This window comes from Rousettus aegyptiacus, unplaced genomic scaffold, assembly GCF_014176215.1.
Source record: "Rousettus aegyptiacus isolate mRouAeg1 unplaced genomic scaffold, mRouAeg1.p scaffold_m13_p_14, whole genome shotgun sequence".
Lineage (NCBI taxonomy): Eukaryota > Metazoa > Chordata > Mammalia > Chiroptera > Pteropodidae > Rousettus > Rousettus aegyptiacus.
In genome coordinates, this window is record NW_023416289.1 from 50795832 (window position 1) to 50811525 (window position 15694).

Genomic DNA, 15694 nt, shown 5'->3' on the forward strand with positions numbered 1-15694 from the left:
GAGGGGACCGGGACCAGGACTGGAGCACCTCCTCGGCATGGGAGCCTTCCCTCGCTGTGCTGTTTGACCTGCAGTGCTAGGTAGCCTGACTCCTGTTCTCCTGATCTGCATCCTCTGACCTGTCGGTGGGTGGTGGCGTGCTGGGCGCAGTGCACTGAGCAGCCCAGGCAGGAGTGTGTGTGGTGCCCACGCTGCCAAGGCTGTCAGCCTGGGCCTGCACGTGTGTGTGTCCTCAAGGGTCTCAGTCCTCTTTGCCCACAATTCGCTCTAGGCCCCTTCAACACAGGAAACAGCCTGCATCACATGGAGCCCAACAATGAATGGCCCTTCCCTCCTAGTCCATGGCCTCCTGGTGAGAAGAGCCACTTCACTCCCCTGTTTTTCTTCATGCAGGTTCAGATCGACCCATACCTGGAAGATTCTCTATGTCATATCTGTAGTTCTCAGCCTGGTCCTTTCTTCTGTCGAGATCAGGTGAGTCCCCTGGGTACTTGAGTTGTCTGGGAAGTCCCCATCCTCAATTTAAAGTGATCACACCACAATTGTCACATAGAACACTGATGATGTCAGGTACATACTGTGGTTGTGTAGACATGGAGGACGTGCTGATGGTCAGATGGGGGACACGCTTTGATGGCTTGACCCAGAGCTCGTGGGAAAGCCTGCTGAGTTGAGTCTTGATACTGTGGCCTCTTGTGCAGGGTGTTGGCAGGCAGTGCGGCACTGTTGGTGATAGGTTCATGGTTTTGAAGACTAGGAACCTGGGCAGGTGTGGTCAGCAGTGCCCTTGAGCCGGCACCCTGCTGTTTGAACTCGGAGGCCTTCCAGGTTGATTTTCCCTTTTTCTACCTATGAACTTCTGAAATGTTTTTGATGCTTGAACCTGATTTGTACCCCCAGTTGTCAGAGACAGGCAGAAAGCAGTGGTTCTGGGGGTGGTGGTGCATGGATCTAGGTGTGTTTGAGTAAAAATGCTTCTCAGACTTTATTACGCATACACATCACCCGAGGGCCTTATTTAAATGGAGATTATGATTCAGGGGGTTTGGGGTGGGGCCTGAGACTTTGTGCTCCTGACAGGTTTCCAGGTGGTACCAGTGTCGCTGATCTGCGCCATGCTTGTGGCGCGGGGAGGTTTGGGGCCTGGCAGTCCACTCAAAGCGTTCTGCAGTGGTGCTGTTGCTTGGGTTTGGAGTCTCTGGCTAGGCAGGCCGGCTCCAGAATAGAGGTGTGGGGCCCTTTTGGGTTGCTGGGTCAAACCTGAGAATGAGCATCTCTCTGATCAGCTTGTGCAGCAGGCTTTTATGTGTCAGATCTTTGCACAGATGACCCCCCCACCCCCATGTTTAGGCAATTGCTCAGAGGTCAGTTGCTTGTCCGAGGTTACACAACTCAGAGCAAGAGGTAGGACAGAGACTGAGGTGCATACCTAGTCACATGTCCTCACTTGGGAAGAGGAAGGCCTGTTGTCTGCATTGAGATCTGGAGTCACTGTCTTTAAACGTGGTCTTGCGTCAGCAGCCGTTTGACGCAGCTTCTCTGTAGGCTGAGCTGGGCGGGGGACTGGAGGAGCCGCCGTGGTGGGAAGGGCTGAAGGAAGCTGCAAGTCTCTGCATGCAGTGGGGGCCCGGCACGTCTGATGAAGCAGGCCGCCCGCAGGAACATGGAGCATGGGCTTGCTGGGCTCGGTCGGGCCTCTATGGCAGGGGGACAGGGTTCCCCAGTGCCCTCTCTTCTAGCCCCACAGAGGCCCACAGGAATCCCTACTCCCACGCAAGCAGAGCCGGCCAGCGCTGATGCAGGCGAGGCCTGTCTCCCTTTCTCTCCTTTCATGCCAGGTGTGCTTCAAGTATTTCTGCCGGAGCTGCTGGCACTGGCAGCACAGCTCAGAGGGCCTGCGCCACCACAGTCCCCTGATGCGGAACCAGAAGAACCGAGATTCCAGCTGAAGGAGCCGGCCTCGCCCACAAGCCTGTGGTGCCCACGGCTGGCAGGTCAGGCAGCAGCCGGTACCACGAGGCCACCGGCGACCAGGGAGCTAGCTTCCCAGGACAAGGGAAAATCATAGTCACCTTTGCACTTGCTGAATCTGTCTTTGTTTCTGCACTAATTAATGCACAATGAGTTTTGTCGGGTTTCGTTTTCAGGGGGTGTGCCAGGGCAAGGACCCTCTGGCTCATACTCCCAGTGACTCTGTAGTTTTCCCAGATTTTAGTTCCTCATTTTGCAGATGAAAAGCAAAAAAGAGCTACGTGTCCAGAAGGTATTGACACGATGCCTACATCTAGGTTTATTTATTAAAAGCGCTTTTTTTTACATTCCTTGCAATACTGATGGTGATGATGCACAGGTCTCATTGGTTTTTCTTGCAGTTGCCATACAGTGCCTTTCCATTTATTTAACCCCCACCTGAACGGCATAAACTGAGTGTTCAGCTGGTGTTTTTTACTGTAAACAACAAGGAGACTTTGCTCTTCATTTAAACCAAAACCATATTTCATATTTTACGCTCGAGGGTTTTTACCGGTTCCTTTTTACACTCCTTTAAACAGTTTATAAGTCGTTTGGAAGAGGTGTTTTTTTTTTTGATTTTTTTTTTTTTTTTTTCCTTTCCTGGCAGCTTTTAACATTATAGCAAATTTGTGTCTGGGGGACTGCCGGTCACTGTTTGTTTTTTACAGTTGCGAACAAGGCATTTGCAACTAAGAACAAAAATTTTTTGATTTGAAACAGGACCAGGTAAATGGTGTTTGAGCGGCTGCTGTATATAGTTCTAAATGGTTTATTGCACCGTCTTAAGTTGCACTTATTTGGTGGGGGAGGGTTGATAGACATTTTTAATCACAAAGTCACAGGACTTTTTTTGTTTTGTAACTGAGCTAAAAAAAAAAAAAAAGGGCTGCTTTTTGGTGGGGGCAGATGAAGGCTCACAGGAGCCCTTTCTCTTAGAGGGGACAAGTACCCTTCCCTTACTCCTTTCATTTGAGAAATGCGTGAAGCTACAGTTGCAATTGACAGAAATGCTACTGGAATTTGAAAACTTGACTTTTTCTTCCTTTCTTTCTTTTTTTTTTTTTTTTTAAAAAAAAAAAAAAAAAACCTACTTGCCCCTCTTTGGGAAGCTGTGTGCCAAAGAATCAGTGTCATAACCCACCCCCCCTCCTGCTGAGCTGACGTTGCACTGTTGCATATCCCAGCTACTCTGTGGGTTTTGTGAAGCTGTGTGTGAAGTCTCTACCTCATTGTAGTATATGCAGGCAAGGCTGCAGTCTCCTACAGATGTGTGGAGTAAGCTGTGGTGTAGTTTTTTTTGGCACATAATAAACACGTTGCAGCAGAGTTCTGGTCTTGTCTCTGTGTCTGAGGGCTGTGGGCCAAGGGGCATTGGGGTAATGAGTAAAACTCTGGAGTGAAAATTCACGTTTCCTTGGATTTTCTGTCCTGGGATTCCAGCCCAGGTAGATGGTGGGGCCAGTGAAGACCTGCCTCTCTAAGTACTTCTTGGTTACTTCTGTGGGCAAGTGCACCTGGCAGGTGGGTACCTCTACTGCACATGTGAAGAGCCCTCACTGAAGCTTCTTGTGGCACCTCCTCTCAGCTCCAGACTCAGCTGGGGGGAACTGGAGGCACAGCTGCTCAGGCATCGGCATGAGCTGCTTGTCTCAGCCTCTCCTGTAACCCTTGGGCCTGTTTCTTAACGATGGGAGGCTTTCCGTCCTCTGGACTCGCCTGGGCTAATCCAGTTCCTTTCTGAGAGGGAGCCATTCAGAGCACTTTCTGCCATTCTTCTTCAGAGAGCCCTGTCATCTGGACTCATCTCGGGCTTCTAGGATTGGTGAGTCTGCTGATTTTGTCAGGTAGGTTGTACCTGGGCCCAACTGCTGGTCTGATCTTTTGGAAAATTGCATTCTAGTCTGAGGTGTGGGGAACCCTGCACACCGAAGTGTCCTTTTTGTGAGAGGTGCAGGAGCTTACTGTTGGGTCGGGAGTCCCTCAGCCAAGGAGAGGCTTCGCCTTTCACATGAGGCCTGGCTGGCAGTGGCTTGGTTCGAAGTTTGCTGGTAAAGTCAGTTCCTGCAACTCTCAGGAGAGTTAACCTTCCGTTTTGGTCTATATTCTCCTAGAGGGAGGGACTAGTGTCCCAGTCAGTTTAGTGTGACTGGACTGACCAAGGTAATTAGTGAGTGGAGAGATGAGGCATAGCCTTGGGCGCCTTATCCAACCTAGTCAGCCAAGCCCAGACTTTCCTTGAGTCAGGGGCCCAGGACTCACTTTAGCAGAATTGGAGGGAAGGGGCACGGTACTTCCTAGGCTAATGAGGCCATCAGGAGTGGCCTGCACTGGTGGCTTCAGAGACCCTGGTTTTAGGGTGGGTGTGGCAGCAACAGCTTGAAGATAGTGGTTGGACAGGTGCTGCCTCAGTTACTGGAAGTGGTACAGGGCCTCACACTTACATGTTTGACAGCTTGCTTCGGCTGGGCACTGTTCCAGGCACTGGGAGTAGCCAAACCCAACTGCTCTTGGTGTTGTGGAGCTCACACGTTGTTGAGAAAACAAGGACAATTCAATGTGGCAAGTATTAAGAAATATTAGAGCAGCTTTCTAAGTTGGAGGGAAAAGCCCCTCTGATAAGGTGATGTTTGAGCAAGGATTAGGAAGAAATGAGCCTCTCCTAGTTGTACCGGGTCTCCCTCCACCAGGCTAACAGGACAAGCCTCTGACGGGTGGAGTGGGTAAGAGTCCTGAGCTGAGTGCCATCCCCTACTTCCTCACCTTTCCACGCTCCTGAATCGCCTTCCCAATGACCCTAAGCCTCTCTCCCTCTCCCTGGCGTATGTGGAGAGGATGTACCCCTTGTCTGGACCACAACGGACGGGCGGATCGGGTCAGAACCTAGGAGCTACAGAGGCCGGACCGCCACAGCGCTAGGCGGGGCGGAGCTCGGAAACGCGGGTGGACCGCCCACAAGGGGGCGGGACGGCTGTTGCCCCGCCCACTGGGTTGGGGCGGGCCTCCTGCACTTCCGCCCCTCCCCGCTAGGGGTCGCTGCGGCACTATCGCGTTGGTTCAGCGCGTCCCTGGTAAAAAGGAAGCGGCTTTCTGGCCTGCGCCTTAAAGGAGACTCTGTGCTTCCTGCTTCCTCTTTCACCAGGGACCCGCCAAGATGGTAGGTGCTTTGACTCAAAGCTGGCGTTTCCCGCAATCGCGCTCCATCCGCCGCTTTTCGCAGTCCTCATCCGTCAGGGAGAGGCACCTGGCCCTCTTAGGCCGGGGCCTCCGCGGGCAGCTGGCCTGCGCGTTGACCCCCGCGCTCCACTGCAGCCCGCCGGCTCTCTTTCCCCGAGCTCGGCCCCAGCCCGCGGAGCCCGGGGCGTGACGCCGCACTGTGCCCCGGAGGCCTGTCCTGGCCCGCGGTGACCCTGTCTTCCCCGCTCGCAGGGCCGCGTTCGCACCAAGACCGTGAAGAAGGCGGCCCGGGTCATCATCGAGAAGTACTACACGCGCCTGGGCAACGACTTCCACACCAACAAGCGCGTGTGCGAGGAGATCGCCATTATTCCCAGCAAGAAGCTCCGCAACAAGATAGCGGGGTGAGTGGGGTGGGCGCCCGGCCTCCGGGGCGCTGAGTCTGCCGTCCCCCGGACTCGGGAGGGGACCGTGCCCTGTTGCACTACTGTGTCTCCCCGGTACCCCGGGAAAGAGCGCTGCAGGCATGCGTTTGCAGGGTGTGTTTTTGGGATTGTCTCATGTTTGCGTTGTTTCTGGTGGAGGTCCTCGGTCGGACCTCCTGGACACTAATATTAAGTACAGAAAATTGTGTAAATTGGAGCTCGGAAGAAAATGAAAACCGGCCGAGGGGATTTGACAGCTTCGAAAGAATTCGAATAGAAGGTGTGGCAAGCTTCACAGGGACGGGTGTGCTTAGGTGGTGGAGCTGCGGGGACCGTTCAGAGTCAGGGTCCCTAGGATGGAGACTCCTTCCTTCTCACAGGAAAAAAACAAACTGCTACTTGTGTGCCGGGTGCCCTGTGGGCCAGCCTGAGCACCTGTGTGTGCTCAGTGTTCTCCTTGGGCGTTTATACTTTGTAGCTATGTCACCCATCTGATGAAGCGGATTCAGAGAGGCCCCGTGAGAGGTATCTCCATCAAGCTGCAGGAAGAGGAGAGAGAAAGGAGAGACAATTATGTTCCCGAGGTAAACTTTCTGGGTCTTTGGCTCATCCTGAAAGATAGAGCAGGCTCCTGAGAACCCTTTCAGGTACCTGGTTCCTAAAGGGACCTCAGCTCAGTTTGAGAAGGAGGGAGAGGGGATTAGGGTCGTTGGGAAAGTGGTTCAGGAGCTGCGGAAAGGTGAGGAAGTAGAGGGTGGTGCCCTGGTCAGGACCCCCACCCACTCCACTGTTGGCCTGGTGGAGGGAGACCCCGTACAACTGGGAGAGGTTCATTTCTTCTTAATACCCCTAACCAGCTGAGGTGCCCCCTAACTTCAACCTGCCTGTAAATTAGTCTCTGTTCTGCTCTGTTGGGGCCATTGAAGTCCATTTTGATCTCAACATGAGAGCCCTTAATGATGTTTGACTTATGACGTCTGCTGGCTTCTTCGCCCTAGCATGGTATTGCTGAAGGTTTTTTGAATACTGATAAGATGGTAATGAGGGCACTGAAGGTAAATCCAAGAGACCTGATTTTGGGCTTGCAATGCTTAGGTTCACCTTATGGGATCCTATTCCATCCCCTTTCCGAGTGCCTCTCAGGGAAGGTGAGCGGTAACTCATTGATTGATATTTTGGGCCTGCCTTGTTCCTTCTAGGTCTCAGCCCTGGATCAGGAGATCATTGAAGTTGATCCTGACACTAAGGAGATGCTGAAGCTCTTGGTAAGACTTCCCTGGTCAGGAACCATCAGTAGCTTTTTCCTGTCTGTTATAGTACCAGCTGACAGCTGTTGAATCCTTAAAGTACACAAGGTGTCTCAGTGTTTTCCATACATTATTTTGTTACATCTTCATTTCTATGGCTGGCTCCTCACATTGGCCCCTGTGGTTCCAGCCCTTGTTCATACATTCAGCCTGCTTTCCATTGAGGACTTCCTTCTGTGTCTGTATGCTTAACGATTCAAGTGAGCGGTGGTCTCATTTACAGATGCTTATTACCAGGCTCTACTTAGCTGTCTTCACTATGGGTTGATGCTTGTCTCCTCTGTGCTTTGTGCGAAGTTTTCACATGGGCTTAAGAGCCCAATGGGAAGTTGGTGATTTAGAGCAAATGAACTTTCTTTCTCATATCACCATGACCCAGCTTCAGAGAAACATTTCCAGGACGGTTAAAGTCTTCTGTGGGCCATCCTGAAATAACCACTATCCTGAATGCAGCTTTTTAGTTTTAACTATAAAATTGGTTTTTGAGGATCAAGTGGGAAATTCTTTATCCCCAAAATATTATTCTAAGGTATTTGGTGGGTCCACTCCACTTGAATTGAGCTGGCTTAAAGGCAGGCCCTGACCTCGACCTCTTAACCACTCTACTTGGGCCCTTCACACATGTTGAGGACGTTTGTGAGGCCTGTCTGAGGCTGGTCCTGGAAAGGAAGTGGCACTGTGAACACAGTGATTCTCAAAGAGAAAGATTTTACTTCCCCAGGTGACATCTGGTACTGTCTGGACACATTCTGGTTGTCAGAGCTAGGGGGTCCCAGCAGACATTAGTGGATAGAGGCCAGGGATGCCGCTAAACCTGCAGTGCATGCATGTCATGCCTGGCTGTTGGAGTGTTGGGTTCTTGAGCTCTCCAGTAGACCTGTGAGTTTATGGGTCTGGCGCGGGAAGAAGGCCTTCTGTTCGGTTTTTGCACATGACATCAACCTGACCCCAAGCTGGCGGAGGCTGACAAGCATGGGCTGGCAGTGGTCCTTTGATCTCATTGATACAGCCACACTGAACCCATTTTATTGTTCCAGGACTTTGGCAGTCTGTCCAACCTGCAGGTCACTCAGCCTACAGTTGGGATGAATTTCAAAACACCACGTGGAGCCGTTTGAATCTTTCTGCTGTGCTGTAATATGTCAATAAACCATGGACAACTTTGCCTGTGTCATCTGTGGGGTCGGGTACCAGTTGGAGCAAAGGGCAGGAGTTATTTCTCAAGGGAGAAATCCTGAAAGAATGGTCTGCAGTGTGAGCAGCTGTGACTGTGGTGCCCATGGAGACGGCACCTAGAAAGCACACACTGCTTAGCTCGCCGGCTCTACCCTGCTGGTTCTGGCTGGCCTGGCAGGCCCTGAGCCTTGCGCGAGCGAGGAAATGCTTTCTCTTCTGCACCCCGCATGCGCCTCAGCACCTCCCAGGTGCATGACTTGGACTGATGAAATTGCCCTTGGGGTAACACTCTGGGCTTTCTGTGGTTGGGAGGTAGGACAGACAGTTCTGTGTCTGTTCGTTGTTGAGCCCAGTACCTGGAGCATACGAAATCAAATGTGAGTGGGTGTGTTGGGGAGGATCAGAGAAGGGATGTTCAGTTGATGTAAAAGGAAGGCAGCTCACTAGCTGGATCCTAGGTAGGTGGCTCTGGGCTTAGAATCAGCTGAGGCTGTGGGGAGGGGGGAGTGGGAGGAGTAGTGCCTGGCCTGGCTGGTGCCTGTTTAGTCGTGGGAGAAGGAACTGTTCAATTGTGTGTTCCATGAACTCGTCCGCTTTTCCTGCTGGGGCTCAGCTGGGTGGGTGTGTGCGTGCCGCGTTCGTGTGTCAGGCTCTGCAAGGAAGCGGCAGAACCCAGGCCAGTCTGCCTCTCCACTGATCCTTGCACGTTTGCTTCTGGCAGATTTGTGCAACAAACATTCTAGAAATAACAATTTTAAGAATTTCAGACTTGAAATTTGCAAGATTAGTACAAGGAACTTCCAAATATTCTTTATCCAACTCTACTGATTATTTACATTTTGTTGATGGTTTTATATTCTGTATATATATATACATTTTTTTTCTGTTTTTTTTTGTGTTTTAAGTTAAAGACATCTTTTTGCCCCAGATATTTGTGTTTTTGAAGAACAAGGACGTTTTATGTAGCCACAGAATGAATAATGAGCAAAATCAAGAAATTTAACGATTCAATACTATATAGGCCATCATCAAATTTTGTCAGTTTTCCCAGTAATGTCTTTCATAGTTCTTTTTTCCTGGTCCAGCATCTAACCCAGAATCATTAATTGCTTGTGGATTTCATGTCCCTTTAGCCTCCTTTCTGTCTGATGACATTTGAGAAGTACTGGCTGGTTTTGTAGAATGCACAATTTGGGTTTGATGTTTCCTGGCAATTAGGTTTAATTTAGCTTTCTGTAGGAATACCACAGAAGGGATGCTGTGTTCTTGGGGCACCGTGAATACAGAATGTCGCTGTCCTATTTTTAGTGGTTTACTTTGAGCACTTGGATTAAAGTATATCTAAGTGTTTTCATTGTAAAGATACTTTTCTCCTTTGTAATTAAGTTGTGAGGAAGGCTGAATACCCTTTTCGTCAAGTTTTCACTCACTGGTGTTAGCATTATTCCCTCATGTTTTTGTAAGGAGGAGCTTTCTCTTGACAGCAAAGTTTTGTTTCCGTTTCTTCGGCGTGGGGCGGGGCGTTCTTAGCAGATTCTCTTGCCTTGCCAGTGCCGCTGTGCAGAGAAGCGTCCCCTCACCCCTTAAGTGTTCGGTGTCAACAGCGCCCAAGGAGTTGGGTTTTTCTAGGGGGAGAAATTAAAACCAGGTTAAGGAAATTAAGAAAAAGCCAGCGAGGCTGTCGGTTGCGCAGCCGGCCGCCCCCGCAGTGGGAGGCGGTATCATCGCGCGCACCTGCCGGCCAGGTGCCTCGGCCCGGGCGGGGGAGGAGGCCGAGGACGCGCACCTGGGGCGGGGCGCGCTCGCCAGCACGTTGGGGGCGCAGGCCGGAGACTCCGCGCCTCAGGTAAGTTCTTTCCCCTGTGTCGTTCTCGGTTATTTGCATTAAAGGGTAAATGTCAACCGAGTGAAATAACTGCTACAGCTAGAAATAAAGTGAACACCTGTTGAGCACTTTTTAAAACGCCAGCGAGGGGCCCGAGGGAAGGGCGGTGCGGAGAAGTCGGAGGTCGCCGCGCCCCTCGTGCGGTGGCGGGAGGAGCGCGAATAGAGCTGTGTCCAGGGACGGCCGCACGCGGGGAGGCTGGTGCCTGCGGCGGGTGGCGGGTGAGTGGAGCAGCTGAGGCAGAGACCGCAGGTGGCACTGCTGGCGCTCTGCACTACGTCGCACTCACGGCTGCACCTCCGTCGCGTTTGCACCTGCTGTAAAAGAAAGGATCTTGAAATAGGGTTTCGAGTGACATTTTATTCTAAAAAAAAACTTATTGCATGCTCACGTTTTTAAAAAGGCTTTGAATGTCTGCTGCTAATGTAGGAGCAGCTTAGTCCTTAGCCAAGGGAGGAAAGCTGGCTCCCATGGGTGCGCTAATTTATCTAGAAGAAATACCTTCCGAATAAAACGTAAAACAACTAGCCTTTGGGTGAGAATGGTTGCTCAGAGAGTTGAGAACATTAGAAACGATATCAACAGTTGATGAAAAACACGGCAAGTGATTTTGAGTAGGGGATCAAATGTTACCCATGCTGCTAGGTTCTCATGCAGGACTCGGTCCCAGGTGCGAAGAGACTGAAGCATTAGCCTCCACGGAAGAGTCCGCGTAGGACCGCTGCAGGTGAGAGTTGTTTTTTTTTAAATGAGAAATCACTAATAGTATAACCTGAAGTGGGAATTGGTTGAGTTAACGTTACAGATGATGGTGTTAGAAATATGTATAGAGGAGAAAAAAGCTTATGGATACATCTGAGCTTGCAAAGATAAGTGTTTAAAACATACGCCTCTCATTATGCTGCTCATAAGTAGCTACTCTGTAGAAAATATCTAAATCTGTCAATTATTGAACCAGTACCTTTAACATTGAATTTCACTTCTTGTGGGATTTGCCAAAGTTTATGGAACTGAGATGGTTGATGGTCAAGTTTCCTTTTTTAATTGTGGTAACAATCATAACATTTTTCATTTTAACCATTCGTAAGTAGAGTTTGGTAACATTAAATACACTTACAGTGTTATGATAACCATCCACACGTCCAAAAGGAGCTCCCCACTTGCCTTCCCCCCAGCCCCTGGTAACCTGCTGTCTGTCTCTGAATCTGCTTATGCTAGGTGTCTTGTGTAAGTGGAATCGTGTAGTGCTGGTCCTTTTTGTCACGAGTGGCTTATTTCACTAAGCATAGTGTTTTCAAGGCCCACCTGTGTTGTGTATCTCAAATTACATTCCCTTCTGCAGCGAAGTCTAACATAGGTACACACACACATGCCACATTTTATCCACTTGTTGGTGAACATATTGGTTGCTTTCACTTTGGGTTATTGTGAATAATACTACTGCAAACATGGCTGTACAAATATCTTTTAAAATACCCTTTTTCAGTTATTTTGAGTATATGTCAAGAAGTAGAATTGTGAGATTAAATGGCAATTCTGTACTTAATTTCTTGAGGCAGTGCCATACCATTTTTCACAGCAGCTGTGCCATTTTACGTTCTCATCGGTGATACGTACCATTGCCAACAATTCTATTCCGTTTTTGTTTGTTTCTTGAAAATAGCTATCTCCATGGGTGTGAAGTGCTATCTCATTCTGGTTTTGATTTGCATCACCCTAATGACTTAGACAATCTTTACACGTGTTTATTGTTCATATGTGTATCTTTGGGAAAATGTCTATTCAAGTCCTTTGTCCATTTTTGAATTGGGTTTTGGGGCTTTTGGCACCATACATGGTTATTACAAATTATTCTGGTTATTAATCCTTTGTCAGATATGATTTGCAAATATTTTCTCCCACTGTGTGTGTTACCTCTTCTCTCTATTGATAGTGTCCTTCACAACAGCTTTACTTTTTTTTTTTCACACTCAGTGTCGATTATGCTGAAAGAATGTTTCTCATTGAGAAAGGCAATGATGTTTAGAGGAAGATGGACAATCCCACTCTTCCTCCCCAAAGATATAGAATTATGCAGGGAGAGGGGCAGAGTCCCCTTCATTATGTCTCTCGAAGTTCACATTAAGAAATAATATTACATGCAAGATGCTTTTTTGGGTGCTAGAGAGTGGTTAATTAAGAACTGCCAAACATCTGCCATCAGGGAGCCTGCGATATGTTTGGAGTTGGGAAAATAAACAAGTGTGTCAGTAGTTTATTATTCAATTAAGCACTCATTTACATTTTTGGTAGGCATCTCACCTTTAGTTTTATGTCCCATGTATTTATTCACAAGGTGTATAATAATGCTGCCTAAATTGTAAGCTTTTGGAAGGCAGGATGACGTATATACACTTTTTGGTACAGTCGTTAATTTTTAGGTCATTATGACCGGCATCTTTGAAACAATGAATACAACGTTATTCTCTCAAAATGCTGTGTTCCATTTACTCGCCCCTTCTCTGATTGACTGCTTTTTGTGTGGTAATGAATAAATTTCATGTTGCGAAATTGACCTTTGTAGATGTCCATAGAAAAAATAGTGGAAATCAGTCTTTCCTTCTTGCAAAAGCAAATGCAAGCAGTACACAACCATTCCCACTAGGGTAACAATGTACTTTATGCTCTTGAATAAAACTCGCATTTGAAAAAATACCTAATACAACATCGGGAATATGCTGTTTTCCAATGGATTTCAAATTGCTATATGATTTTCTTTAGAGCCACTGCTGGACTTTGTTAGGTTATCCAAAGAATCCATCCCCGGTTGCATAATCATGTTATTTGTGGGATCATTTAAATAGCCGGCAAAATTAATAATAATAGTGTCTACTGTTTTTCAATTAGAGTTGACATTCAGTATTATGTTCCAGGTGTACAGCGTAGTGGTTAGGCATTTATATACTTTTATAAAGTGATCTCCTGGAGTAGTACCCACCTGGCACCAAATTATTGACTACATTCCCTTTGCTGTACTTTACATTCTCATGACTATTTTGTAACTGCCAATTTGTACTTCTTAATCCCTTTATTTTTTTCACCCAGCCCCCCCATCCCTTCCCCATTTGGCAGCCATCACTTTTCTGTAACTGCAGGCCTGTTTTGTTCGTCCATTTATTTTGTGTTAGACCCCACATAAAGTGAGATTATGTGGTATTTGTCTTTCTCTGACTTGTTTCACTTGGCATAATACCCTGTAGATCCATCCAAATGGTAAGATTTCACTTTTTTATGGCTGAGTACTATTCTGTTGTATACATGTATCACTAACCAATTGTCAATCAATTGCACTTAGGTAGCTTCCATAACTTGACTATTGTAAATAGTGCTGCAGTGAATATAGGGGTGCAACCATCTTGTTGAATTTGTGTTTTGAAATTTGGGTTTCTCCAGATACTCGGAAGTGAGATGCTGGTTCGTAAGGTAGCTCTATTTTTAATTTTCTTGGGCACCCTCGTGCTGTTTTCCGTCATGGCTGCCCAGTTTGCAAGGCCACTGTCAGTACCAGGGTTCCCTGCTCACATCCCTGCCAGCGCTGGTTTTCTGTCGATTTCCTGATGAAAGCCATTCTAACAGGTGTGATAAGTCATGGTGGTTTTGGTGTATAGTGTTTTTAATGGTTCAAAAATATCATGTTGAAAGCTGGACTCTAGTTTTCTTCTTGAGGATGGAATGAACGGACCCCATGTGAGGGACGAGAGGAATGCAGGGAATACAGTGACTTGGGTTTTAAATGAGAATGGGTCTTTTCTGCTAACGGTCCTGCCAAGGCTCCCACCCGGGAGCCACGTGGGACCCCACCTGGCCGCTGCTGCTGATGCCCTGCCGTTCACTCCAGGCTCCCTGCCTGGGTTTTACCACAGCCGTGCTGGCTTCCAGGTCCCCGTGGCAGGGAGGCCTTGCTCCTTCATTCTGTGTCCTTGTCACTCGGAAACCGAGGGAGCCGTGCGCATGCCCCCAAGTCACACAGCATCCCCGACAACAGCTACTTCAGCTGCTGCCTGAAGCTCATCTCTCAGTGCTCAGAGCCAGTATTTGACACAGGTGCTAAGAGCTTAGTCCAGTTGAGCTCATTTTCCCCATCGGGCTTCTCTCTTAGCCAAAACCTCCCTTGTGCCTTGTGCAAGTCCTCTCAGTGAGCTCACTAGCAGGCACGTGGGAATTGCAGCTTGGACCCAAACAGGGACACTTGCCACTGGCAAATCTCAACGCATTCACAGTTGACAGAGAAGAGCAGATCATTGTAGATTTATAAAATCTTTAAACCAAGTGCATACATTTTTTAAAACAGAAATTATAAGAAAATTAGACTTCAAAATGGAGCTATACATACTGCCTAATACTAGTCAGTATGTCTTTTTACATATTTTTTTTTATTAAAAGCGTTATTTTCAGTTACAGTTAACAGTCAATATTTGATATGAGTTCCAGGTATCCAGTGTAGTGGTTAGACATTTATACAATTTACAGTGATCCCCCGACTAGTGCTCACCTGACACCATGCAGTTGCTGCCGTAGTATTGACTGTGTTCTGTACTCTGCACCCCCACGCTGACTTGACATCCCCGCCACTCTTCCATAATGACCAGTTGGTACTGTTTAATCCCTTCACTTTTTTCACTCAGCCCCCGACCCCCTTCCCATTTGGCAGCCATCAGTTTGTTCTCTGGATCTCTGTGTCTGTCTTGTTTGTCCATTTATTTGGTTCTTTAGATCCCACATATAATACGTGATATCATGTGGTATTTGTCTTTCTCTGACTTATTTCACTTGCAAAGTACCCTCTAGGTGTATCCATGTTGTTGCAAATGGCAAGATTGCATTTTTTTTTTAAGGCCGAGTAACATTCCATTGTCTTATGGGCACATCTTTATCAAATTGTCTATTGATGGGCACTTAGGTTGCTTCCATATCTTGCCTTTTGCAAACAATGCTAAAATGAACGTAGGGGTGCATATATCTATTCAAATTAATGTTTTCGAATTTCGGAGTAAATACCCAGAAGTGCAATTGCTGGATCATAAAAAATTTTTAATTTTTCGTGCAACCTCCAGACTCTTCTATTGTGGCTGCACCAATTTATAGCCCCACCAACCACGCACGAGGGGCCCTCCTCTCCACACCCTCGCCAGCACCTGTCCGTTGATTTATTGATGATGTCAGAATGGCTATCATGGGGGATTTATCTGATTTATCTTGCGTTTCCCTGATGATTAGTGACGTTGAGACTCTTTTCATATGTCTGGTGTCCACTCGTGTACTCTCTTTGGAAAATGTCCATTCAGGTCCTCTGGCCATTTTTTAACCAGATTTGTTTTTAGTGTTAAATTATGTGAGTTCTTTATATATTTTGGGTGTTAACCTCTTATCAGATGTGTCATTGCTGAATATCTTCTCCCATTCAGTATGTGATCTTTTTGTTCCCTTTTCTCTCTGTTGACAGTGTTCTTTAATTCACAAATGCTTTAAATTTTGATGAAGTCTGTCTATGGCCATGCCACCCTGAACGAGCCCAATCCCGTCTGATTTCGGGAGCTAAGCAGGGTTGGCCCTGGTTAGTACTTGGATGGGGAGACCACCTAGGAAGACCAGGTGCTGTAGGTGTAAAAAGTAAATAAAAAAGGGATTATAAGCTGACAAGGTCCTTGCAATCTGTGAGGTCAACCAAGGGTTGC

General features: G+C 47.8%; 2 protein-coding genes and 1 pseudogene across 18 annotated transcripts in view; all 3 read left to right on the forward strand.

Moving 5' to 3' along the window:
- CPEB1 (cytoplasmic polyadenylation element binding protein 1) overlaps positions 1-3339 on the forward strand; it is a 53574-nt gene extending 50235 nt beyond the window's left edge. For 16 of the 17 annotated variants that reach the window (XM_016135412.2, XM_016135406.2, XM_016135410.2 and 13 more), the window contains 2 exons: positions 394-474; positions 1839-3339. In XM_016135412.2, coding sequence (XP_015990898.1) covers positions 394-474; positions 1839-1949 — 192 coding nt within the window. In that variant the 3' untranslated portion in view covers positions 1950-3339. Of the gene's footprint in view, positions 1-393 lie in introns of all 17 variants that reach the window. The other variant, XM_016135408.2, reaches the window with a different exon arrangement.
- Positions 3340-5036: 1697 nt separating this feature from the next.
- Positions 5037-8083, forward strand: RPS17 (ribosomal protein S17). The gene is made up of 5 exons (XM_016135414.2): positions 5037-5167; positions 5440-5591; positions 6091-6196; positions 6812-6877; positions 7957-8083. The coding sequence occupies exons 1-5, from the start codon at positions 5165-5167 to the stop codon at positions 8035-8037; spliced, it is 408 nt and encodes a 135-aa protein (XP_015990900.1). The 5' UTR covers positions 5037-5164; the 3' UTR covers positions 8038-8083.
- A 7420-nt stretch (positions 8084-15503) lies between these two features.
- On the forward strand, positions 15504-15623 carry LOC118611760 (annotated as a pseudogene).
- Positions 15624-15694: the final 71 nt, after the last annotated feature.